The sequence below is a fragment of the Orycteropus afer genome, unplaced genomic scaffold (assembly GCF_000298275.1).
Source record: "Orycteropus afer afer isolate SDZICR_OR568_19922 unplaced genomic scaffold, OryAfe1.0 scaffold00004, whole genome shotgun sequence".
Classification (NCBI taxonomy): Eukaryota; Metazoa; Chordata; class Mammalia; order Tubulidentata; family Orycteropodidae; genus Orycteropus; species Orycteropus afer.
The window spans coordinates 19,754,458-19,781,051 of NW_006921591.1; the positions used below are offsets into that span (position 1 = coordinate 19,754,458).

General features: G+C 41.8%; 1 protein-coding gene across 1 annotated transcript in view; it reads right to left on the reverse strand.

Annotated features, from left to right (window-relative positions):
- The window catches only part of TFCP2L1 (transcription factor CP2 like 1), a 104,287-nt gene that overhangs the window by 20,198 nt on the left and 57,495 nt on the right, over window positions 1-26,594 (reverse strand). The window contains exons 3-8 of the mRNA XM_007937874.1: window positions 14,261-14,337; window positions 13,333-13,438; window positions 12,314-12,420; window positions 11,053-11,205; window positions 4,974-5,084; window positions 2,158-2,249 (exon numbers count right to left, since the gene is read on the reverse strand). Coding sequence (XP_007936065.1) covers window positions 2,158-2,249; window positions 4,974-5,084; window positions 11,053-11,205; window positions 12,314-12,420; window positions 13,333-13,438; window positions 14,261-14,337 — 646 coding nt within the window. The remainder of the gene's footprint in view (window positions 1-2,157; window positions 2,250-4,973; window positions 5,085-11,052; window positions 11,206-12,313; window positions 12,421-13,332; window positions 13,439-14,260; window positions 14,338-26,594) is intronic.

Genomic DNA, 26,594 nt, shown 5'->3' on the forward strand with positions numbered 1-26,594 from the left:
CTTTTAGGATGTCTAAAGGGAGCTCTGGTGGCGTAGTGCCTAAGGCATTTGACTGCTAACCAGAAGGCTGGCGGTTCAAACCCACCAGCCACTCCCTGGAAGGAAGGCTGGGCAATCTACTTCCGTAGTGATACTCCCTGGAAACCCAAGGAGGGGCCACTATGAGTTGGATCTGACTCCACGGCAATGGTTGCATTAGGATGTCTAAGAGGAGCTCTGGTGGTATAGTGCCTAAGGCATTTGACTGCTAAGCAGAAGGCTGGCAGTTCAAATTCACCAGCCACTCCTCAGAAAGAAGATTTGGCAATTGACTTTCATATTGATACCGCCTTGAAAACCCAAGGAGTAATCACTAGTGGTTAAAGCATTTGGCTGCTAACCAAAAGGTCAGTGGTTTGAACCCACCAGCTACCAATGAGGCAATCTATTTCCATAAAGACAGCCTTGGAAACCCTGTGGAGTAGTTCTATCTTGTCTTAAAAAAGGGTCACTATGAGTTGGAATTGACTTGATGGCAGTGGATAGGATGGCTAAAATAATAATTTAAAAAACAGAAAACAACAAATGTTAGTAAGGATGTGAGAAAACTGGAACCCTTATCCATTGTTTGTGGGGAAACAAATGGTACAGCTGTTGTGGAAAACAGTGTGGAAGTTCATCAAAAAATGAAAAATAGAACCTAGTAATAGGTATATACCTAAGAGATTTAAAAGCAAATATTTAAAAAGAGACTTGTATACCTATGTTCACTGTAGCACTGTTCATAATAGCTAGAAGTTAGAAATAACCTAAATGCCCATCAACAGATAAATGTATAAACAAACTGTGGTACATACATACAATGAAATACTACTCAGCTAGTAGGAGAAATGAAGTCTTTATATAATATGCTACAGTATGGATACAGCTTGAAGACATTATGCTGAGAGTGAAATAAGTCAATTAGAAAAGGACAAATATTGTATGATATCATTTACATAAAAAGACAAGAAAAAGGCAAATGTATAGAAAACAAACTTTATTAATAGTTGATGGGGTAGGAGGGAGGGGAAAAGAGGAGGTTAACAGTAATGGAAATACCATGTTGATTAAGGGTAGGATTGCACAGCTGATTATTGTAATTGCTCTCAGTAAGCTGTACACATGTAAAAAGTTGAATTGGCAAAAGTTGTGTGATGATATATTTACAACAATGACAAAAAAAAAAAAGAGTAGCAGCTAAGTCTGCTTGTGTACAACATGGGACTTGGTTCCTTAGTTTGTAGGTTTAGGGTCATGGTTTCATGGAATATCCCAGTTAAGTGGTCAAATAAGATGTTTAGTGCTTCTACCTCCTAGTTTGTTGCATAGTGCCTGGAGTCTTAAAAGCTTCCAATGCCCATCCAAAGCACAACAAATGGAGCAACAGAGGAAGAAGGAGTAAGGCAAAGGAGGATATGGAATACATGGTTAATTGCCTCCATGAACTGCTTCCTTTGCCTTGACATCTCATAAGAACTGGATGGTGCTCAGCTATCATTACTGAACATTTTGATTAAAGATTCCATAGAAGAATCCTGTTCAAAAAGGAGAAAATGCAAGACAGAATTTCAAATTCTCATGGAATTTCTGGAGCCATGAAGGGTAGATGAATCCCTGAAACAACTCTTCTGAGATAATCTTTAAACCCTAAACCAAAAATATCTCATGAAGTCTTCTTAAAACCAAACAACAGTTTAGCTTAACTAGTGAAAAATGTCTGTCTTGAGCATTATGCTCTTTTAAGAACTATCTATATAGGATGAAACTGATAACATCAACTTGAAAGATTAGATAGGCACCTCAGGGGGCAGTGAGTTTATGTTGATGGGGGAGAAACAACTTAGAAAAGAAGGGTGAGAATGGCTGCACAACTTAAAGAATGTCAATATTATTAAGTGGTACATGTAATAACTGCTGAAATGGTGTATGTTTCTGTGTATACTTTCAACAACAACAAAATAAATTTAGAAAAAAAAAAGCTAGGAATGGTTGCTATTGCAACAACGGTTAGCTCCCCTGAAACACAAATCAATGCCAAGCTACAGAAAGGAAGGAAGATACTGAAAAGAAGGTCAGAAAAGGAACTTGCCACCATCATTATCCCAGGGGATACAAAGGGAGAAAGGTCAGACATACCCTTCGCCAAGGCAGAAGCTGTTTGGAGAGCCATTGTAGTTTGGGGATGGGGCGCTGTTCACTTGGTAGGCCACATCAGGCCACGGAGAGCACTGAGGAGAGAGCACAGGGAGCAATGACTCGAGGGCATGGGGACTCGAAGAGGCCAGGGCCAGGTATAGGGCTGACTGTGCTCCTCTGGCCCTCCCAGGCAAGCATCCATCAAAGTCAAAAAAAAAAGAAAAAAAGCCACAGAACCTTCAATATGCAACCCACACCAACCCATTGCCCACAGTGAGCTTAGGGATGGGGACGGAGAGGACTCAGGCCACCCAGATGAAACCAAATATAGTAGAGAAGAGACCTAATGTTCAGTTAGTCCTCCCCAGAGCAAGTGTGAGATGTATCTCTCTGACCTTCCTTGTAGTCAAACCCAATCATCATCAACCACATGATTCCTGGGTCCATAAGAAAATACAGGAAAAAAACAAAACAAAACAGGCCAATTGTGCAGAAGAAGGTTTTCCTGGTGCAGACAAACGTGTATAATACTTATTACAGAGAACATGGATCACAAAAAACTTTCAAACAAAATATACTCAGTAAAAGTACTACAAAAAAAGTGTGCTTTTTGCAAATAGAACCTGGGCTGTGTAATGGTGTTCAGGATGCTGACAGGATCCCAGGCAGGTAGAAGAGGTGCATCTCACAGTCACCAAAAGCAGCACAACCTCACACTTATTTAATTTGGGCATTCTGCTAAGAGCTAAGGAGACAGAAATGTGTAAGAGGTGATCCTTGTTCTCTAGGAACTTCTTGTACAAAAGTCAAAACAAAAAAAAATATGGGAGTCTCCCAAAGAAAGAAAAGACACACAGGTTTTGTCCATTGGATGAAGTCTATGGGTGGAGAATACTTTCTCCCCTTCCCTGCAGTGACATCCCCTTGGAGAGCACCAATTTAAAACATTCCTGAAGATTTACTATCACCCATCCAACCACAGGGCTGGTAAATATTTAACTCTGCTGCAAGTGTGGGATGGAATTTGTTGGTATTGATGAGCTGATAGACGTGGGAGCCACATATACCATCACTTGACACGTGACTCTGGACAAGGTCACTGGCTAAGCAGGGATTTCCATCAACTGCGCTGCATAGTGACCAGGGCATTGGGTGAGGTGCACCAGGACCTCACTTATACTGGGAAGGTCAGCAGGGTGTCTGAGGACAGGAGAGGGAGGGCAAAGTTGAACCACAAATGGCAAAGTAGTCATGGTGGAAGGTGATGGGAGTGGAAAGCATTCCAAGCAGAGCCCTCAGTTCAGGCAAAGGCATGGAGAAGAAAGTGTGGGGAATAGCTATGGGCAGAAGTTGGTCTGATGTCCAACTCAGAAAATGCAGGCCTTGCCTCCTGGTGCCCCTTTGCCTGCCCAGCAATTAGAGGCTTCACAGTGTGGCCAAGGTTGGAGGAGGGCTCTTCTCACACCTGTTCTCTCTGACCACTGTCATCCTTGGAGTCAGGTAAAATATACAGTACACATCTATCTATCTTTATAATTAAAAGTAGCTTTTGTAAATAATTCTTATTGTAAATACTCCTCTGCATGTGGCTCATTACACTCAAACACATATGCACACCACATATATGTATGTATATATGTATATATGTATTCACACAGTATTCTTACCTATGTTTGCACATGCACGCATGCACACACAAACAATCACACACACCAACATGCGTGCATGCACACACACACAGAACGCTTCATCAGCAAGGACAAAGTTATTGTTCTCTTAATACACTCTGTGCTCAGGCCTGACCATTAGCACAGCCTTAACCCACACATTTATGGAGGGCCTTCTGCGCAAGTCAAGCCATTCAATGAACAAACACCAACATGTGTTTGTTGGTCTCATTGAAAAACAACAGTTGGGAATAATTTGTTTGAAAACTAATAGGGCCTAGCAAAAGAAGAGGCTCTGGCTGTGACCTGTGAGAGGAAGAAGAGGAGCTTGTGACATGGAATATCTCTGAAGTACCCATTATGGTTGGTATAGGTGACAGGTTTGAGAAGAATCCAACATCTTTTGAAATAAGAAAATAAAAAATGTACATACCCTCTGACCTAGTGATTCCACTTCTAGAATCAAATCATATGTATACTCTTAACCATGCACAGAATTTCACATGCACAAGGTTATTCACCGCAACACTATCTGCAAGCCATCCTCACAATGAATGGTGCACAGCTGGATAAAGAACTAGAGAACTCTTTGTGAACTGATAGGATTTTATAAACTGAATGGACTTCAAGTCATACTAGTAAATGGAGAAAGCCAAGTTGCAGAACATGTGTCTATGTGCAAGATTGGTATAAAAGAACAACTGGTTCTATATGTATAGAAAGGTTGGGTAGGCACAGAGAAACTAGAGATGCTGGCTGCCCCTGGAGAGAGAAACTGAGTGGCTGGAGACAGCACTGGGAGGGATGCTTTCTGGTGTATAATCTTGTACCTTTTCAATTTTGAACCATGTGAATATAGTACCTATTCAAAAAAAAAAAAAAACAACAAATATCAATCTAATCTTTAAAAGTGCATTTGAATACAGTGAAGAGACAGAAGTGATTTCTGAAGCACTTCCCCAGCCACTGGGCTCATCAGATGACCACAAACTCCAGACACATGGAACACACCACAGTTTAACTGAAGCTCAGAAGAGAAATACTGACCCAAGATGGGCAATTTTACAACAATCTCAACCAAATGCAATACATTGCTCCTTGCAGAAAGAAGGGCACTGGAGGCTTTGTTCCAACAGAGAAGCCACTCACCTCTGTGAGGATAGTGGTTTCATAGGACGGCTGATATTTCTCTTTCTCCTGGGCAGTTCTTTTCTCCATCTTCTCCCGGTCAGTTTTCTGTTTCCGGTCAGCTCCCTTTGGCTGCAATTGCAGAGTACAGGGGTACAATTAGTCCAGAGTGGGCAAAGACAGGCTGCTGAAGGAAGACCCAATGCTGAGTGGTGATTCCAAGGCCTGCAGACTCTCAGCTCTCTCCAGAGCCCCAGAAACCCAGGTAGGACCTCACAGACTAGAGAACATCTCTCTCACTTCCCAGCCTCAAATACATGTTCCTGGAACATTCTTCCTTCCTCCAAGGGAACTCAGGAGCCTCTATGGAGTCCAGTTCACTCAGCTTCTCATGGATTATGCTCGGAAAAGCCCTTTTCCCATGGCTACTTTCTTATAGAAAAGAATTTTTAATACTCATATACTCACTGCCGTTGAGTCAATTCCAACTCATAGCAACCCTATACCACAGAGTAGAACTGCCTCATAGGGTTTCCAAACTGCCACATCTTTTTCCTGCATAGCAGCTGTTGGTTTGGAACTGCTAACCTTTTGATTAGCAGCTGAATGCTTAACCACTGAGCCACTAGTACTCCTTGAACCTTCAGGAGCCATGGGAAATCCCAATGCATTCTTGGGTGGCTGATGGAGAGTCAAGGTAATGAAGGACTACTAGGGGCAGCTGGTTTTGTTTTGGTCTACCCTTGCAGGCTATGAAATCCTGGAGATATGATGAAGGCTGCCACACCTCCAACTTCTAGAACTCTCCCATGCTCCAGCTTACACTGCACATGCAGGGTAGTGTCTTCATCCTGACATGGCCAGCACATACATGGACCTGCCATGAGTATATCATGAAGGGCAGACACTGCCAGTCCTGGTCATCCAGCAAACCTGAGGGACCTATGAAGGGTGACCAGGCATCACAGGTACTACTCTTCCCCTCATTTATAGATTAGGAAAGTGAGGCTAAAATCAATCATTCCGATTGAAGAGTAAAGTACACCAGTGTTCATGATAGCACTATTCACAATCTCCAAAAGGTGGAAACAACTCAAGTGTGCATCAGCAGATGACTGGATAAACAAAATGCAGTACATACATACAACAGAATAGTATCTGGAAATAAAGAAATATGAAATCCTGATACATGCTATGACATAGATGAAACTTAAAAACTTAATGCTGAGTGGTATGTCAGACACAAAAGGACAAGTATTGTATGATACCACTTATATATAATGTCTAGAATTGGCAAATGCATAGAGACCAAAGTTTATTAGTGATTACCAAGAACAGGAGGAGGAGAAAATGGGGAGTTATTGCATAAGAGGCACTGAGTTTCTATTAAAGATGATGTGAGTCCTTTGGACATGGATACTGATGATGGTAGCAAACATGGTGAATGTAATTAATGTCATTGAATTGTACAAAAGGAGTTAAAATAGCAGTTTGTTATATGTATTTGTTATATGTATTTCACCACAATGAGAAAAAAGAAAAGGAAGTAATATGTATGTATGAACCCATCGGCAAGTTCTGACATTAGACTCAAAATACCCCTAGAACTGAGCAGTTTCATTGTGTATGCAGGAGAGTTGGTTCTCAAGCTCAATGGCTTTATTATACCTTCACATTATAGGAAACTTTAAGGATTTTCATTCTGGCATGTGCCTCCCTCATGCTACAGCTTCAGACTCCTGCTCAAGGGCTTTTGGAGAAACAGCTCTCAGGGTAATGCCCACCCTCAACCATAGATATAGACAGGCTTGCAGGGCTCATATGGGTAATGGATGATAGATCCAGTGGCCAGAGTGAGAGTCTAGGGGAAGGCATCAGGGCCCCAAGTGTGTGGCAGCCAAATCCATCATTCCTGCTTCACCTCCAGAAGAAAGCCTTTTCCTTCCAGCCCAGAAGCCACAGGAAACAGCAGGATCATGCCAGAAGGTGGCCAGGCATGTATGGGGCACACACACAAGCCTCAGTGAGCCTGCAAGAACTGGCTGTCCAAGAGGGGCACTATCTGTCCTTCCAGGCCTCTCACACCTCAGAGACATAGATACCCCACATAGAGCTCCAAAGCACTTCCAGTAATGGGGTGATCTGAGGTGAGAGGAATGACTGAGAGTTTGACTTGCCTCTGCCTCACACTTGTTTACCCTGTCTTAACTGCTTTTGTGAACAGGGACAGTACACAAGGTGGGCACACCTCCTCAGGCATCCTACGAAGCCAGTTTTGAGTGACTTGGGGCCCCTACTTCCCTGCAAGAGAAGCTAAGGCCTTCCACAGGTACCTCAGACCAGGTAGCTTCCAGCCCAGTTCCCAGAATGCCTGATGTGTGCTTGGGAGCCTGATGGGCAGAGCCCTCAGTGCCCTCCCACACCTGAGCTTCTGACTCAAGTGTAAAAAGGAGAGCTAGCATGGGCCACGGGAAGGGCTGGTACTGCATGAGGGCAAAGATCACACCTTGTTCCTGTCTCCCATTGCCCAGCATGTCGCCAATGCCCCAGGGTACACCTAGATTAGGAACTGAATCACTGCCTGAGGGTAGACCATGACGGTTAGTTCCACGGATGTGGGTCTGTAATGGAATGAGGTGTTACAAGAGAAACATGATAGAAAAGATCACTGGCAGCATGGTAGCAGGCTTGTCACAGTGGATCAGAATCACAAGATCCCAGACTAGACAAATAAAAGCAGAGGCTAGAAAAACCACTGCATTAGTGGATGTAGTGGGCACAGTAATAATCCCAAAGATAGCTTCATCCTTATCTCCAAAACCTAAGAATTCATTAAGATTATGTGGAAAATCTGCTTGGTCACAGCCAGCTACCCAGAGAGACCAAGTAGTTGAACCTGTGGGCTCGGGACCATAGTCGCACAGGACATCAAGCTCAATTGGCATAACATACTACACAAAACATTGTTCTACCTCCTACTTTGGTGACTAGTGACTGGGATCTTAAAAGCTTGCAAACTGCCATCTAGATGCAACAATGGGTCTCTCCTTGTCCAGAGCAAAGAAGAATGAAGAAAACCAAAATTCATGGAAACAATTAGTCCTAGCAACTGGTACACCATCTGATCTGCAGCCTATTCTACTATGAGACCAGAAGAACTAGATGGTGCCCAGCTACCACTGTTAACCACTTGGAAGGGGATCTACGTAGGAGATGCTGCAAAGAGAGGGAGAACAATGTGGAACAAAACTCAAAACCATTAAAAAAAAAAAAATGGGGGACCAGGTTTGCTGGTCCGATAGAGCCTGGTGGAACCACTGAGACTATGGTCCCTAGCTGCCCTTCAGGTCTGGAATTGAACCCACACCTGTGTCTTCCAGCCAAACAAAAGACAAGCATATGAGTTGCATATTTGTCTGGTATAGATATGCTCCTTGGAGAGAACAATTATGGGAGAAAGAAGGACTGCTTATGCACAGGGAGACAGCTCAGGGGGCAGGAGTGCATAGAGGGATGGACACAGGGAAGAGGTAACTGTAGGGAGGAAGTGGGAGGGGAGCTGTTGCATTGTGGTGAATTGTGGTCAATGTCATGAGACAAAGTGTATGTGAACTGCTGTATGGAAAGTGAATTTGCTCTGTACATTTTCACCCAAATCACAATTTAAAAAAAAGTCCTAAAAAAAAAAATTAAAAAAAGATATGTAGAAAATGGGAATTAAGGCTACAGATGGAATTAAAGTTGCTAATCACCTGACCTTGAGATAGGGATACTAACCTGGATTACCCAGGCAGGCCTAACAAAGGTTCTTGAATGTAGAAGAGGGAGGTCAAAAGATGAGAGTCAGAGGAAGACTGGAAGATGGAGAAAGGAGCCATGAGCCAAGAAGTGCAGGCAGCTGCTAAGAGATGGAAAAGGCAAGGAATTGGAGCCTCTGGAAGGAAGCAGTCCTAGCAATGCCTTGATTTTGTCTTGGTGGGGCTCATTTTGGGCTTCTGACTTCCCAGACTGTAACATAATAAATATGTGTTGTTTTAAGTCACTACATTTTTGGTAATTTGTCACAACAGCAAGAGGAAACTAATAAAGAGGAGACATGAAATTTCCTATCGAAGTTGATTTTAATGCTAAAGCAGGTTTTTGAAGGTGCTCCCTGCTCTGGCAAGTGATACAAAAACACACTCTTATCACAACTTCAGGGACATTGGTGATTCAGTATTCCTGTCTTCCATGTGGGAGAACTGGGTTAGATTCCCAGCCACTGGACCTTAATGTGCAGCCACCACCCTTTCATCAGTAGAAGCTTGTGTGCTGTATGATACTGCACAGGTTTCAGCAGTTTCCAGACTGAGACAGACTAGGAAGAGAGGCCTGATGATCTACTTCCAAAAAATCAGCCCACAGGGTCCAATCTCATTGTGCATAAGTCCTCATGAGTCAGGGGCTGACTTGTCAGCAGCTAACCACTACCACCCATTCTTTCTCCCTCACCTGGCCAAAATCACTAACTGGTCATACATTCCACTCCACAGACCCCACCTGTGGGCTCAGAGTCCTGTGCTCACAGTTCTTAGGCAGCTAGTTCCTGCCACTTGGGACAGAACTGCCAACCTGATTACATGCCTTCCTATGGTGCAGGCACCACGGACATCCCCTTGGTTGTCCTATTTCTTCTGTGAGTGGAATGTTCCACAAATCACTACTGAGCATCTACTGTCTACCAGGCTCTGTGGAAGATGTTACAAGGAGGTAGATCACCTCTACCTTCCAGTGTGGTTAGGATATACCAACCATTCAGTTGTCAGAACGATGGTCTTACCTGTGGACATTCCTACATCCTCTTACCTCTAGAAGGTCCACACTGATCTGGTTTTCTAACAAGCTCCATCTGAAAAGACTCACTGTTGGATGTCTAGCTCCATCTGATGGACTTATTCAGAGGCCCTAAATTTACCTGAATGTGAGCAAGGGGGAGGTTGGGAAAGTACTGGGGACTAGTTACTTAGGCAACTCCCACCAGCAGGCAGGTCAACATCCTTTTCTCCACAGGCTGTGAGGCAGGTCTGGCCTGCTGGGAACAGAGCTACAGGCCTACCATGATCCCCTGCCCTTAGGCCTGAGAATGGCCCTGCCACAATCCGCCCTCCCTTTCCCTGAGGCTACTACACTAGACCAGGAGCTGGATCACAGCTACCATCTCCAGGAAACAGTCAGTCAGTCCAGACTGATGAGATGAAAAACAGTGATGGGTGACTATAGGGGGTGAGGCAAGAAAAGGAAAGAGGAGAAAATATCTTTTTCCCAGCAGGAAGCCACTGCCGAGAAAAAATGATGTCAAACTCTAAACATAAAGATATGTGGGCAGGCCCCCAGGAGGAGTCTCCTGATTTGATTCTTACCAACCAAAACTAAACCTACTGCCATAAAGTCAATTGACTCATAGTGACCCTACAGAACAGAGTAGGATCATCCCATAGGGTTGCTAAGGGTGTAAATCTTTACAGAAGTAGACTATCTCATCTTTCTCCCACTATGCAGCTGGTGGGTTTGAATCATTGACCTTTTTGTTAGCAGCTCCATGCTTTAACCACAGCTCCACTGTTGTTGGCACAACAACGAGTCGGACCCGACTCATAGCGACCCCTCCTTGGGTTTCCGAGGCAGTATCACTACGGAAGTAGATTGCCCCATCTTCCTTCCAAGGAGTGACTGGTGGGTTTGAACCGCCAGCCTTCTGGAGCTCTTTTATTTGATTCTAAAGGGGACTCTAGATGTTAGCACCTGTGGACAACTACAAGGTACTTGAGAAGGAAAAAAAAAAATTAATACATAAATCCTTATAAGTTGAGCTGAACACTGACATCCAAGGGACCTCCCATATTTCCGGTGATGGCTGAGCAGATGCCACACCTAAAAGGATGCCTACAAAGGGACAAGGCCATCAGCCCATGGCCCTGTAGCCCATCCTCATCCAATTTTCCAGCTAGAACCCTGTGCTAAAGAGACACCGAGGTCCAAACAGCAAGAGGGTAAGTGCAGGCAGGAACCTTTAATAGATGCAACCGTTGGCCAGAAGGAGCAGGAGGTGAGGCTGTCCTACCTTGAACACCTTGATCTGGCAGCTGGCAGAGTGCAAGTGCTCGGTATACTCCCCATTCTCATTCTGTTTAAATGTGTCGATCTGTACTCGGAAGGGCACACCCTTCTCACCCCCATGCTTCCTTGGCGTAAATTCTGTGCTGATGCAGTGTACCTAGAAGGGGAGACATCAGGCAGGTAGCAAGGTGGGGCAAGGGTGGGGTTTGGACTCTGAGGGTTCCTCTCCAAATGGAGGTCTCCATCACTGCCTTATAGGGTGCAGACCTGCCTCAGCCTCTCTACTCTCCCACTCTGTCCACTCCATCAGGTTGAAGGCGTGTCTCCCTGCTTGCAAAGGACACACCCTCCCAGCTTTGTCCCTTTACTTCAGAGGCCTTGCTTGACCACGTGAGCCCCACCATTGTCTCTTGCCCTGAGACCTCTCCCTCAGTGACTCTCACAGACCTCAGAGTAGGGACACAACTTAGCCCTTAATCTCTCTCTATGGCCTATGTCCAGGTTAATCTGGCCAGACTAGAAGCATGAGTAAAAGGTTAGAACCATGACCAGAGAGCTAGAATGATTTCTACATCTCTGTTAAGCACATAAAAGGCACGTGGTATGCCTTTATTATAATAACATCGATGATAGATAACTTTTATTGAGTAATTAATTACTATGGATCAAGTACTGCACTAATGGCTTTAATTCATTATCTTCATAAGGTCTTCATAACAAATTCCTAAGATAGGTTCTATAGAAATAGCACCATTTGCAGAGGGGAAACATTCAAAGATGTGAAGAAACTGGCTAAAGTATACAGAGTAAGTGAGAGAACTAAGCTCAATCTGGAACCACAATGCCACAGCCATGTCCTTTACCATCTCTGTATTTATATAGGCTAGATACATATCTGGTGCTCAAAACCAGTCTTGATTATTACAGACTAGAAAATACTATGAAAAAAAACTTTTATTCTCAAATTATTTGTGCTAACAAACATCTATTTTTAAAAGCATATATATTCTATAAATACAATCTGTATCGATTTCTAATTCTAAAACATTTTACATCCTTTTTGCAGCCCTTGAAGCTAACCAGCACTGTGGTTCCAAGCAACATTCAGACTTTCTCTCTGTGGCTCTCTCCTTCAGTTTCCTTTCCTGGGATAAGAGACAGAAGACTATCAAGACCCTGCCCAGATTGGTTGGTTTTGAGGAGATGCAAAATGAACCCCAAAGCCCTGGCTTCCCACAGAGGGTAACATCTCCCCTTCCACTCACCTGAATGAATGCAGAGGTTCGCTTCGAGGGGTCCCACAAAAACTCGACTGCATTCAGCTGTGCCGGGCTGGCCCTTGGGTCCAAGATACCAACAGACAGTGGAATATCTGTGCACACAAAACACACATACAAAAGTGAATTGTCAGCTACTCCTAAAAAATTTGGAAGAACTCTCATTACAGGTGCAAATTCTTTAACCACAATTTGAAATGCCAAAAGCTCTGAAAACTAAAGGTGTATATAACCCATTTGGTAGAAAGCCTGACTTGAGTGACATGAAGATGTTTGTGGTCTTTATCCCATTTTGTGGGAACAGTCATTTCTCCTTCTATAGAAATATGATTATGCTTGATTGCCTGTTGGATACGCAATGCCATTGGTATGTTGTTGTTGTTGTGTCATAGCAAGTCAATTCTGACTCATAATGACTCTAAGGATAGAGTGGAACTTCCCCATAGGTTCTCCTACCTAGGCTGGACTCTATGGGACCAAATTGCCAGGTCTTTTCTCCTGCACAGCCACTGGTAAGTTCCAACCACTGAACTTTCAGTGAGTAGCCAAGCTCTTAACTATTATGCCACCAGGTTCCTTCTATGGGCATATGCAACCCCCTACTCCCATTATCATTCTAACTTCTGAATTCCAACACCCATCTGATCCCAAGGTTGTGCATAAAGGACTATGGACCTGAATCCCAAAATTCCATTTTCATTTCCCATCTGTGATGCCCACCTTTTCTTCATCACTTATCAAAATCTTTTAAGGCATGCTCCTTATGCAAAGGCTTCCCTGATACCCCCTGACAACTGGTCTTTGAACTTCACATGCCTTTCAACTCCATTGAAAAGGGACTCCATAAGGCAGAGCCAGGTGGTATATTCACTCTGCAAGCTCTCTACAGCCTCTACACAGGCTAGTAGAGTACTAAAGGGCCTGGCCAGGCATGGGTGCAGACGGTGTCCAAAAAGAGCCCTCATGTGCCTTGAGCACCTCATGTTCCACCTGGCCAGGTAACTCACCAATGTCCAGGATGCGGTCCCCTGGGCGGCTCCAGCGCCAGCCCTCCAACTGCTGGTGTTCCGTGTACTGTAGCCGACGGTCATGGAACACCACACGGATGATGCTCTGGTAAAGGGGGGTGGCAGAGAGGTAGATGAGGGGGGCCCAAGAGAGACTCACCTCTTCCCCCAGCCAGGGCAAGCTTCTCCTCCCCAGGTTACCCCAGCCCTCAAGCTCTATGTACTATATCTTCCTCAGAACCCCAACAGCACTCATAACAGCAGCAACAGTAATAATAAATGATTACCATTTTTTCCATGATTACTGTTATGGGTGAAACTCTCCCCCCAAAATATGTGTTGGAATCCTAACCCATATGCTTGTGGATGTATTGCCTTTGGAAATAGGCTTTGCTATGTTAATGAAGCTATCTCAGTGTAGGTGTGTTCTAAGCCTAATTGCTTCTGAGTTATAAGGATCAGCAAAGACACAGGGACAAGAGAACACAAATAGTGGAAGACAGAGGCCATGTGAAGAATGCCAAGGAACTGAGGAACCCTGGGGCCACATAAGCTGAAACAAAGATTGTCCCCCAGAGCCAACAGAGAGAGAGAGCTTCCCCTGGAACCAGTAACCTGAATTCAGACTTCTAACCTCCTGAACTGTGAGAAAGTAAGCTTCTGTTACTTCAACCCACCTACTTGTGGTATTTCTGTTATAGCAGCTCTAGATACCTAATCCTCGGAAGGAAGATGGGGCAATCTACTTCCGTAGTGATACTGCCTCAGAAACCCAAGGAGGGGTCACTATGAGTTAGGTCCAACTCGACAGCACATAACAACAATGACAACAGATACCTAATCGGAACCTCCCAGCCTCCTGTAGAAGCCCAGATGCTCAGAGCCCAACCAACATACATGGGAAGGAGAGCAGTTCCACCAGCCTCACCTTGACATATTTCGTGTTCAGATCTTGAAAGTCTCCCAGCTTCCGGTTCTCCAGGAGTCGGATTTCATAAGATTGACCTGGAGGGCATTAATGGTACATTTTCCATTTCTGAATATTCTCAGATTTGGGGTTTCCCACCTAAAGGCCTTCTCAACATGCCCAACACCTGTCCAGGTCTCATGGTCCTGGAGAAGCAATGCAGAGAAGTAAGCCTCAGCCAGTTCAGACTACTCTTTGAGTTGGACACCCCCAGTTTATACACTCAGCCTGATCAGGCCCATGACAGACCACGTAGTGCACTAAAGAGAACAGAGAAAAAGACAGGACAGGAGGAGAAAGAGAAACAGCCTCTACAATTTTCAGAAAAACAGAATCTAACAAAATATAGTCAGCAATACAATTACACAGAACACAACTTCTTATTTCTTTATACAGGCATACCTAGGAGATATTACAGATTCAGTTCCAGACCACAGCAATAAAGCGAATATCGCAATAAAGCAAGTCACATGAATTTCTTGGTTTGCCAGTGCTTATAAAAGTTATGTTTATGTGTTTATTTAGCATGCAACAGCATTGTGAAAAAGTTTGAAATGTTGTAAGAATTACCAAAATATGATACAAAGAAACTAAGTGACCACATGCTGTTGGAAAAATGGTACCAATAGACTTGCTTGGCACAGGGTTGCCACAAACCTTGAATTTGTAAAAAAAAAAAAAAAAAGCAATATCTGTGGAGCGCAATAAAGCAAAGCACAATAAAATGAGGTATGCCTGTAAAGAAACACCTCCCCCCAACCTTTGGATGGAGAACACAGCTACTTAAATTCACATTAAGGAACAAATAACTGACCATGCCTTTCTTGAGAGTAGGTTTAAAGGAATGAATAAAAGCCTGTTAAACATTGTCTCTAATTGCAGAATGAAAAACATTTTCCAGTTAAAAGAATTTCATGCATTTGAAAGGGTGTGTGTATTCTATTTGGTGACACACAACCAGCACAAGCTGGTTAAAGAATACAAACAGAAAAAGATCCATCTATAATAACAACAAGAAACTTAAAAGTATCTATGAATAACCTGAAGAAAACCACACAGTTTATTGAAAAATAAAATATAGCCTGAATAAATAGGATACCCCTAGATGGAAAGATTGTATACTGAATGAAGTCAACACTGATTTTTCCCAAAATAAGTAAGTTTATATACAACTCTAAAACACCCTGGCATATATCACAACTTAATAAAGGACATTTTACAAATAACAGAGACTAAATTATTTAATAGTTAGCATTAGAAAATTTGATTAACATTTTAAAACTCTGTCTTATACAACCAACACCAGGAGATTCACATTGACACAAAACAATGAACTAAACTACAGATGTTACTCAAATTCACTTGGGTTTTGCATGCATTCATTAGGTGTGTTTGGTTTTGTATGTATGTATGTGTGTGTGTTTGTATGTATATATGTATGTATTATAGCCCAAGTGCTATCGAGTCAATTCCAACTCATGGTGACCCCATGTATGTGACAGTAGAACTGTGTTCCATAGGGTTTTCAATAGCAGTGATGTTTCATAAGCAGATCACCAGGGCTTTCCTCTGAGGTAGCTATCTCAAACTCCAACTCACTGCCGTCAAGTAAGGTCCAACTCATAGCGACCCTTCCTTGGGTTTCCGAGGCTGCATCACTATGGAAATAGATTGCCCAACCTTCCTTCTGGGAAGTGTCTGGTGGGTTTGAACCGCCAGTCTTCTGGTTAGTAGGCAAATGTCTTAGGCACTATGGGTGGGTTCAAACTGTCAACCTTTTAGTTAGAAGCCAAGCACTTTACCATTTGTGCTACCTACAGACTCCATATATATGTGTGTATATATATTATACACACACCCACACACAAGCCCATTGCCAAGAAGTTGATTCCAATTCATAGTAAGTAATCCTGTGTGACAGGGAAGAACTGCCTAATAGGGTTTCCAAGTCTATAATCGTCACAGAAGCACAGTGCCACATATTTTTCTTGTGACTGGCTGGTTTGAACCACCAACTTTTTGGTTAGCAGCCGAGCACTTAACCACTGCACCACCAGGGCTCCTATGTATGTACATAAGTCTATGAAATTCTAACACATGTATAGATTAATTATTTTTTAAGTCTAGATTCACACCTCACAGTAGATGTCAATATAAGTTGTCACTGCATTAAATAATCTTTTTTTTTGTTGTGATTTGGGTGAAAGTTCCCAAAGCAAAATGGTTTTACATTCAAAATGTCATATACATTTTGTCTTGTGAGATTACAAAAATCAATTTCTTAAGGTTTCATTTTATTTTAACATGAAACAACTACTTATTACTCAATAGGGAAGGCCTTTGTAAAGGTAAAAATCAATGGGATAAAACAAATCTAGCTATATAAAACTATACATATATATGTGTGTGTGTGTGTACATGTATGTATAAAATTCAAATGCAAATGACAAACTAGGTACAGGCAGAAACCAAATGGCAAAAATGGCTTTAATATAGCTACAAATCAATTGATTACAAAATACTCCCTATAGTGACCTGAATGGTAGCCTCCAAAAATATATATATGGCCCCATCCTAGTCCCTAAAACCCATGAACATAACCTTATTTGGAAAAAGATATTTGCAAGTATAAGTAAGTTAAGGATGAAGAAATCATCCTAGATTATCCAAGTAGGCCATAAATCCAATAACAAATATCCTTACAGGAGACACACAAAGGAGACCGAGAAAAGAGAAGGCAGCAATGTGACCATAGAGGCAGAGATTGGAGTGATGTAGCCACAAGCCAAAGAATGCCTGGAGCCACCAGAAGCTGGAAGAGGCACAACAAGACTCTCCTGGAGGGAAGGCAGTTCTGCCAGATTTCAGACTTCTTCTGGCTTCCAGACTTGTGAGGAATGAATTTCTGTTTTTTTAAGCCAACAGGTTGTGGTAATTTGTTACAGCAGCCATAGGAAACTAATATTTCCCCAATGAACAATGGAATGGGCAAAGAATTTGCAACTAAATCATTCCTTCCAAATATTTAATGAGCAACAATATGTGCCCAATAGTGTGCGATTAGCTCCTAGGACGTGAGGTTTTACATTCTCACCACTTTGGAGCTCACCATGGCTCCCACTAAGCCAGAAAGTCAGGCAAGCCTCCCTTCTCAGGAGGGTGGGACCCACTCAGCTTTTACAAAATTATCCTACATGACCCACAAGCATTGTATGACACCAAGCCCCAAGTACTGCCCAGGTGATGTACGGGCATTTTTCCCATCAGAGGGAAAAGGCACAAAGCAAAAACTCTTCTCTTGCCTGCTTGCCTGTTCAGAAGATGTAACTCATAAAAGGATCTTGCTGACCTACTTGACCTTTCTAAGCTTTCTGAAAAAGACAGATTTTTGAGATACATTTCTGGGCTCCTGAAACAAGAGTCCAACCCTCCCTTGACACCAAAATAAAGTAGAGCCTCACACACCCTAACTGGTTTTTCCAGTGTCCTTTGCCTGCCCCAATGAAGAATGTAAACTGCTTTGGCATGAGGCTCAAGGTCCAAATGGTCATTACTCTGGGGTTACAAGGCCCCCAGGACCCAATTAACACTGACCCCAGGCTCTGCAGGGAAACCTCAGCTCATGCCAAGGAAGCAGCACCCATTGCCCCATGCAGAGCAGTTTCCAAACCCAAACACAAGGAGTAGCAGCAACTAGAAGATCAGAGCAGGGTGCTAAGCCAGGGATCACAGCTTCTCCTGAGCCAGGCATCATGACCAAGCAATACTCCTCCATCAGTAGCCGAATCTTTCTTATCATCCCTTTCCCTCACACATCCTCCCCAACCACATCACACCTCTCCCAGCTCAGGTCTCTACAGTGGGCCCACAACTTCCTCCCTATGCCTTCCTCAATGCCACCAGCTCTGTGGCCAGACTGACCTCATGACCCCCACTCTCATAAGGCACAGTGACATCCAGACCATCACTCATGGTCACATCTTACCGAACTACTCCACAGCTCATGGATACTTCTCTACTTGATGAGTACCATTTCCAGGTGTAGGTGGGGCCATGGAAAATGGGTCTTGTGAAGGCACAGAGAGCACCTCTCTGGCCACTACTATATTGTTTGGGACATAGTTGGTACACAGCAAACACAGAACTATAATTTCACATTCTTTGCAGTGTTATTCTAAGCCTGAACTATAGAATTTGCACAAGTAAGACACTCTCCTGCCCTCAAAGGTTGGCAATCTTCTGGGGTACAACAAACTGTACAGGAAAACACTAATATACAGTAGAATATGAAAACTTTCCTGAATGACACATGAAAGCCAAAGGCAGATAATACTCATCCAGTTAGTGGGGAGGAGTAAGGGGTAAGAAAAAGGAGACAAAATGTGAGATGGATATGGAAGACTGAGCAGGATTTCTACAGCTGAGGGGAAGAATGAATAATAAAGTAATTGCAAGCAAAGGCAGGTGAGTGGGAAAGGAGAGGCATGCCTCTAGGGAACAATAAGTATAACATCTTTGGATGTTTTTTTTTTTAAAAAAAAAAAAAAAAGTTGAGTTAATTACAACTCATGGCAACCCCACATTGTCAGAGAACTGTATTCCATAGCATTTCCAATGGTTGATTTTTTGGAAGTAGATCATCAGGCTTTTCTTCCAAGGTGCCTCTGGGTGTACTTAAACATCTAATCTTTTAGATTAACATCTGAGTGGTTGACTGCTTGTGCTACCTAGGGACTTCTTTGGGTGCTTACCTTGTAGCAAATGGCTCGTGTTCTAACTCACCTCAATCTCAGAACAATTACATAGCAGTAAATACAAGAAGCCCCACTTGACAACAAGAGACAGAGACTCAGTAAGATTACCTGACTCAGGGCAAGCTCCCACAGTAAGTGGGAGAATCAAGAATAAAGTCTAAATTTCTTTCCAAAACCTACCATTCTCTTTGTCATATCCTACCCGGTGGATGTCATTTGCTGGGCAGAGTACATTACCCAGAAATCTCTCCATTCCTTCTTTTTGGAGGGCTTCTGCCTCCATTGTGTACACCAATTAGTTTTCTTGCAGCATTCTATGACATGTAAGAATATAGAGTACCCATCCCACCATCCCCACCCTGAGTTAAAATGATCTTGTTCTTCCTTCTTACCTTTAAGACTATCTATCAGTGAAGATGATGCCCAAGATGACCACCTCTACTTGCCATGTGACCCTGGATGAGGCATGTTGACCCCACTAGCCTTGTCTGTAGACACTCCATTTACTACATTTTAAACAATGAACTAGGAGTTCTGGTGGTGCAGTGGTTAAGGTATTTGGCTGCAAAACCAAAAGGTTGGGGGTATGAACCCACCAACTATTCTGCAGAAGAAAGTTGAGGCAGTCTGCTTCCATAAAGATTTACACCCTTTCAGTTGTTATGAGTCAGAATCGATTTGATGGCAGTGAGTTTGGTTTTTGGTTTGTTTTGAAACAATGATCTGGGAGGGAAAACAAATCACCATAGAAAATGATGGTAAAGCCTGTTCCAATTTCATTTTTGTGAAATGTGGAAAAAGAAAAAGGAAATGTTGTTCTTAGAATCAAGGAAATACGGTAATAAATAATCAAAATGTCTTTGTTGCCAGGCTATGTACCAGGATATTGCTAAGCTCCTTATGTGCAGTATTTTATTTAGCCACCTCAACAATCCTAAAAGAAAGACTCATGATTGTCCCATTTCACAGATGAGGAAATTAAGATCCAGAGAGTTTAATCAACATGTTGAAGATTAATCCAGACCTGTCTGACTCCAAAGACAGAGCACTAGCCACTGGACTATACATTTCACATTTTCTAAACTATTCCACATGATGTCTAGTCGCTTCAAAGGTCCCTTCTAGCTCTAATATTCAAGGGATACAGTGTATTTCCTCTTAATTTCTTGATACTCATTTTATTTTATGACCCTCTTCTACACACCTAAATTTTCCCCTTCTTTTAAGGGTCAAATCCCTAATACCTCATGACCTTGGTTCTCTGAATCAAGATGTGCCACAGAAAATGTGATTTTCAGATTTAATGCAATCCTTACCAAAATTCCAACAGCATGTTTTGCAGAATAGAAGTCGATCCTCAAATTACATGGAATTGCAAGGCACCATAAATAGCCAAAACAAACTTGAAAATAGACAAAATTGGAAGACTGAGACTTTTTGATTTCAAAACTTACTACAAAGTCACAGTAATCAGAACAGAGTGGTACTGGCATGTGGACAGAAATATAGATCAATGGAATAAAATTGAGAATCTAGAAATAAACTCATTTCTATGGCTAATTGGTTTTAGACAAATGTGTCAAGTCCATTTAATGGGATATGAATACTCTTTTCTTCTTCTTTTTTAATTTAACCTAAGTTGAATGATTGTCTGCCTTAATGTCACACACCTGGCTTCCAAATGAGCTTTCAGTATATAAAACCAGTCTTTTCATCTTATTTACCTAACAGATGCATCTCCTCAATCGTATACTTGCATAGTTATCCTAAAACTTTAATTTCCTGACAATTTTTATTTAAGAGTTTGTTTTACATTCAACATTATGAGTACATTTAGCTTCACTCCCCATTTACCATGCCCAACCCTAACCTAGTCTCCTCCTCTCCCTGTCCAGTAACACCCCCCCCCCATAGTTAGGCACTCCTGTTTGTCCTGCATTTCCTCCATGTGAATGTTGCCCCTCTGTTGCCCTGTGGTCTATTGTCCCAAGGGATGTATTTCCATAGAGTATATGGGTGAGTCAACCTGGGTTAAGTGTTCTGCATTTACATCTTGTTAACTATTGAGCTGAGAACCAGCCCCTGGGAGTGAGTTTTATTCCAGGCCCAGAATGTATCGCAGGCCCAAAGTATTAGGGGTCTCATCAGACTCCATCCAACCAGTAATTCTGGTCACTATTGAGTTTTTGGATTTTGTTCCACCTTCATGGATTTGTTCCACTCTTTTCAATAAATAGTATGGAACGAGTGGATTTCCACATGCAGAAGAATGAAACTGTTCACCCACTTCACACCATATGTAAAAAGTAACTCAAAGTGAATCAATGATCTAAATCTAAGAGATAAACCCATAAACTCTTAGGGAAAAAAAACAGGGGTAAAGCTTCATGATGTTGAACTTATGTTGGATTCTTAGATACAATGCCAAAATCATACATACATACTCACACAAAGAACAGATAAATTAGACTTCAAAATCACAAACATTTGGGCCTCAAAGGATATTATCAAGAAAGGGAACACACTGAATGGGAGACAACATTTGCAAGTCATGTAACTGATAAGACTTTAATATCTAGAATGTATAAAGAACTACAACAAAAATGAACTCCTATAACAAAATGACAAACAATCCAATTAAAAAATGGGAAAAGGACTTGAATAGACATTTCTCCAAGGAAGATATGCAAATGGACAAAAAGCACATGAAAAGATACTCAATGTTATTTGTCATTTTAAAAAGAAAACAACAACTCACTGCCTTTGAGTCAATTTTCACTCATAGCAACTCCTCCTTGCGGTTTCCAAGGTGGTATCTCTACAAGAAGTAGATTGACCAATCTTCCTTCTAAGGAGTGGCTGATGGGCTTGAACCACCAGCCTTCTGGTTAGCAGTCAAATGCCTTAGGCACTACACCACCAGAGCTCTCAATTTGTCATTAGGAAAATGCAAATCAAAACCACAATGTGGACTTCCGGTAAGATGGCAGAATAGGCAGACAAGCTCCACAGACCCTCTTCAACAAAGAAAAGAGAAACCAATTTACAGAAATACAGAAGACAATGTTGGAGCCCTGAGCTTTGAAAGGAAGTATACAGAAGTGGATTAGGCACTAACTAGTGGAAAAACCTGAACGAAAACAGTGAGTATGGAGATGGTCAGAACAGTGGGCTGTCAGCTACTCTGCCAGGACCGACAGCCTGAATATTTCCAAGTGGTGTTGGGACCTGAGAATTGACCTAAATATCAGCCCTGGTCACCAAGGGCTACAGGGACAATTGCACTGGTGGCCTATGACTAGGAAGGGAAACAGCAAGGAGGGACACAACCTGAACTGTAGACTTTCTGCTGTCTGGAGGGTGCAGCCATTTTGATTGTTTACATGTGGTGGGCATTTTGGATATTTAAAGTGACCGAAGGTGCAGCCATTTTGAAGGTTTACAAGTGGTGGCCATTTTGGATATTTAAAGTGACCAAGGGCACAGCCATTTTGAATTTTAAAGCAACAGCATTCTCATTTGGATTCCAGAGACCTAAGAATAGGCTCCATTCGCCAATGACATCAGGGACATATGGGAGGCAGACAACAGGAAAGGAGACAGGTGGTGAGTGTATAAGTGCTGCCAAACTAGCAAATAGAGGAACACAGTAAAGTACCCTGCTTACATAGATAACATACAAACAAAACAAAGAAAATGAAATTCGTGGGCAAGTCACTCCAACATGCAATCACCAATTAAATATAAACACAAAAACGTCACAATACCTCAGAGACAACAGAGCATCACAGTCCACACAAAGAAGCAAGATAAAGCAGAGAAACAAGGGACCAGGATACAGACCCAAAACACATCCCTGAGGAAGAGACAGTATTGGAACTCCCTGGTAAAGAATTCAAAAGAATTATATTTAGGAACCTTCAAGAATTGAGAGACAGATCAAGGAAAACACTGACAAAATTGAGGAAAATGCAAAGAAAACCCTAAAACAATTTCGAAAGACAATACAAGAACAAAATGACAAAATAAATGAAAAATTAGAAGTGATACAAAATCTACAGACAGAAATCCAGAAGATTAATACTAAATTTTCAGAAATAGATAACTCATTGAATGGGCAAAGGAGTAGAATTGAATCATTGCAAGATAGAATTAGTGGGATTGAACACAAATACCTCAATACTTCTTTGGAAAGGGAACAATGAGAAAAAAGATCAAAACAAAATGAAGAAAGCCTAAGGTTCATGTAGGAGCTCTGGAGCACAGTGCCTAAGGCACTTGACTGCTAATCAGAAGGCTAGTGGTTCAAACCCACCACTTACTCCTTGGAAAGAAGTTTGGGCAATCTACTTCCATAGTGATACTGCCTCGGAAACCCAAGGAGGGGTCACTATGAGTCAGGTCTGACTTGATGGCACCTAACAACAACAACAACAACAAGGTTCATGTGGGATACCATCAAAAGGAATAACCTACATGTAATCAGAATTCCAGAACAGGAAGAGACAAATAAAACCACAGAAAAAATTGTTGAAGATCTGTTGGAAGAGAATTTTCCTGGTATGATGAAAGATGAGAATATATCCATTCAAAAAGTCCAATGAACTCTAACAGGATAGATACCAAAAGAAAATCACCAAGATATATCATCATCAAACTCACCAGAACCAAAGACAAAGAAAGGATCCTAAATGCAGCACAGAAAAAACGTAAAGTTACCTACAAGGGACAACCAATAAGACTAAGCTCGGATTTCTTGGCAGAAACCATGCAGGTGAAAAGACAATGGGATGGTATATATAAAACCCTGAAGGAGAAAAATTTCCACCCAAGAATTATACCCAGCAAAACTGTCCCTCAAATATGAGGGTGAAATTAGGACATTTCCAGATACATGGAAATCTGTTAAAACCAGACCAACCTTACAAGAGATGCATGATAAAGGGAGTCCTTTGGACAGAGAAGTAAACAACAGGAAATAATAACTGACCATTAACACACATGATGACATAACCCAGAAACCAACCAACTGTAGAAGTATCCAAAGTAAAGAAGTCTACAAGGTTGTAAATAGGGAACCAGAGACATCAATTGACAAATGAAGACAATAACAAACCAAAAAGAGGGGAAAAACTGTGTAGTTATAGAACTTCTAATGGCAGGAAAGTCAAGACAACTAACTACTAGATAGGACAGACTGTTCTAAACTTGGGGAGAAATTCTAAATCACAGGGTAAACACAAAGAAAAATGATAAACATTCACATCAAAATTAAAAAGAGGACCAGTACAAATATTTAGCAAATATTTAAACAACAGCAACATAGGAAGTGATGACATGATTCATAAACAAAACAAGCTCAGCACAGAAAATTATATGAAACAAAGAAATCAATACCACAAAAAAAGCACATAACAAAATGACAGCAACAAATTCATGATTGTCAGTAATTACAGATCTGACAAAGAACTTATCTCTAAAATTTATAGAAAACTCCAACACCTCAACAACAAGATTAATGATCCAATTTTAAAATGGGCAGAAGACATGAATGGACACTTCACCAAAGAGGATATTCAGGTGGCCAGCAAATACATGAAGAAATGCTCATGATCATTAGCCATCAGAGAGATGACAAATCAAAACAACAATGAGATACCATTTTGCCCCAGCACTAATGGCAAAGTTCAACACGACAGACAATGGCAGATGCTGATGAAGATGTGGGGAGATTGGGACTCTCATACATTGCTGGTTGGACTGTAAAATGATACAGCCACTGTGGAAAACAGTATGGTGATTCCTTAAAAAGCTTGGAATTAGAAACACCATTAGACCCAGCAATCCCATTACTAGGTATATATTCTAAAGAAGTGAGAACTAGGACAAGAGCAGAAATATGCACACCCCTGCTCATCGCAGCACTACTTACAATAGCAAAAAGATGGAACCAACCTACATGCACATCAACAGAAGAATGGATAACCAAACTGTAGTACATGCACACAAAGGAATACTATGCAACCCTAAAGAATAATGTAAAATCTGCAAAACACCACATAATGTGGATGAACTCAGAGGACATTATGCTGAGTGAAAGAAGTCAATCACAGATGGACAAATATAGAATTAGTTCATTATTGTAAAAAGTAAAAGAAAGGTTTATATATGGAAAGGAACTTTGTTGGTTATCAGGGGTGGGAGGCAAGTGGAGGGAACACTGCAAAAAAAAAAAAAAAAAAAAATGCATTTACCATGTCACTTTAGTTTTGTGTATTTCACTGTATATAAATTATAGTTTAATAAAATGCATCTAAAAAAATGTGATGCCACATCATACCCACTAGGATGACTATTATCAAATAATGAAAGATAACAAATGTTGGAGAGGATGTGGAGAAATTAGAACTCCTACCCACTGCTGCTAGGAATGTAAAAGAGTGCAGTGAAAAACAGTTTGGTGGTTTCTAAAGCTGTTAAGACATAGAATTACTATACCCACTGCCATTGAATCAATTCTGACTCCTGGTGACTCCACTGGGTTTTCAAGGTGGTAAATCTTTATGGAAATAGATTACCCCATCTTCCTTCCATAGAATTACACATGATCCCAAAATCCTACTGCTATATATACACCCCAAAGCCTTGAAAGCAAGGACTCCAAACAAATACTTGCACAACAATGTTCACTGCAGCATTATTCACCACAACCAAAAAGTGCAAGCAACCCAAGTGTTAACAGATAAATAGATAATCAAAAATGTGGTAGGTACACACAATGGAGTATTACTCAGTCATTAAAAAAATGAAGCTCTGATATATGCCACAACATGGATGTACTTTGAAAGTATTATGCCAATGGAAACAAACCAGATACACAGAAAAATATACTATATGATCCCACTTATATGAAGTATCTGTTGTTGTTAGGTGCCGTCAGGTCACTTCCAACTCGTAGCAATGCTAGGTACAACAGAATGAAACACTGACTGATTTTGTGCCATCCTCACAATCATTGTTATGCTTGAGCCCATTGTTGCATCCAGTATCAATTCATTTTCTTGAGGGTCTTCTCTTTTTTCATCCTTTGCCAGGAACTGGTCCCTTCTGATAATATGACCGAAGTACAAGATATGATAGCTGTTCTCACTTCTAAGGAGCATTCAATCTGTATATTGAGGAAATAATCCAAGAAGCTGTCCTATATGAAGAATGTGGCATCAGGATTGGAGGAAGACTCATTAACAACCTGAGATACACAAATGACACTACCTTGCTGGCTGAAAGTGAAAACAACTTTGTGTGCTTTAAGTGAAGAAAATTCAAAGCACTTTCTTATGAAGATCAAAGACTATGGCCTTTGGTATGGATTACTCCTCAACATATGAAATATATACCATAAGCAATCCATAGCAATGAAAGGTAGTTTACCAAGGACTAGGGGAAGGAGCTCTGGTAGCACAGTGGCTAAGACACTTGCCTGCTAACCAGACGGCTGGCGGTTCAAACCCACCAGCCACTCCTTGGAAGGAAGGTTGGGC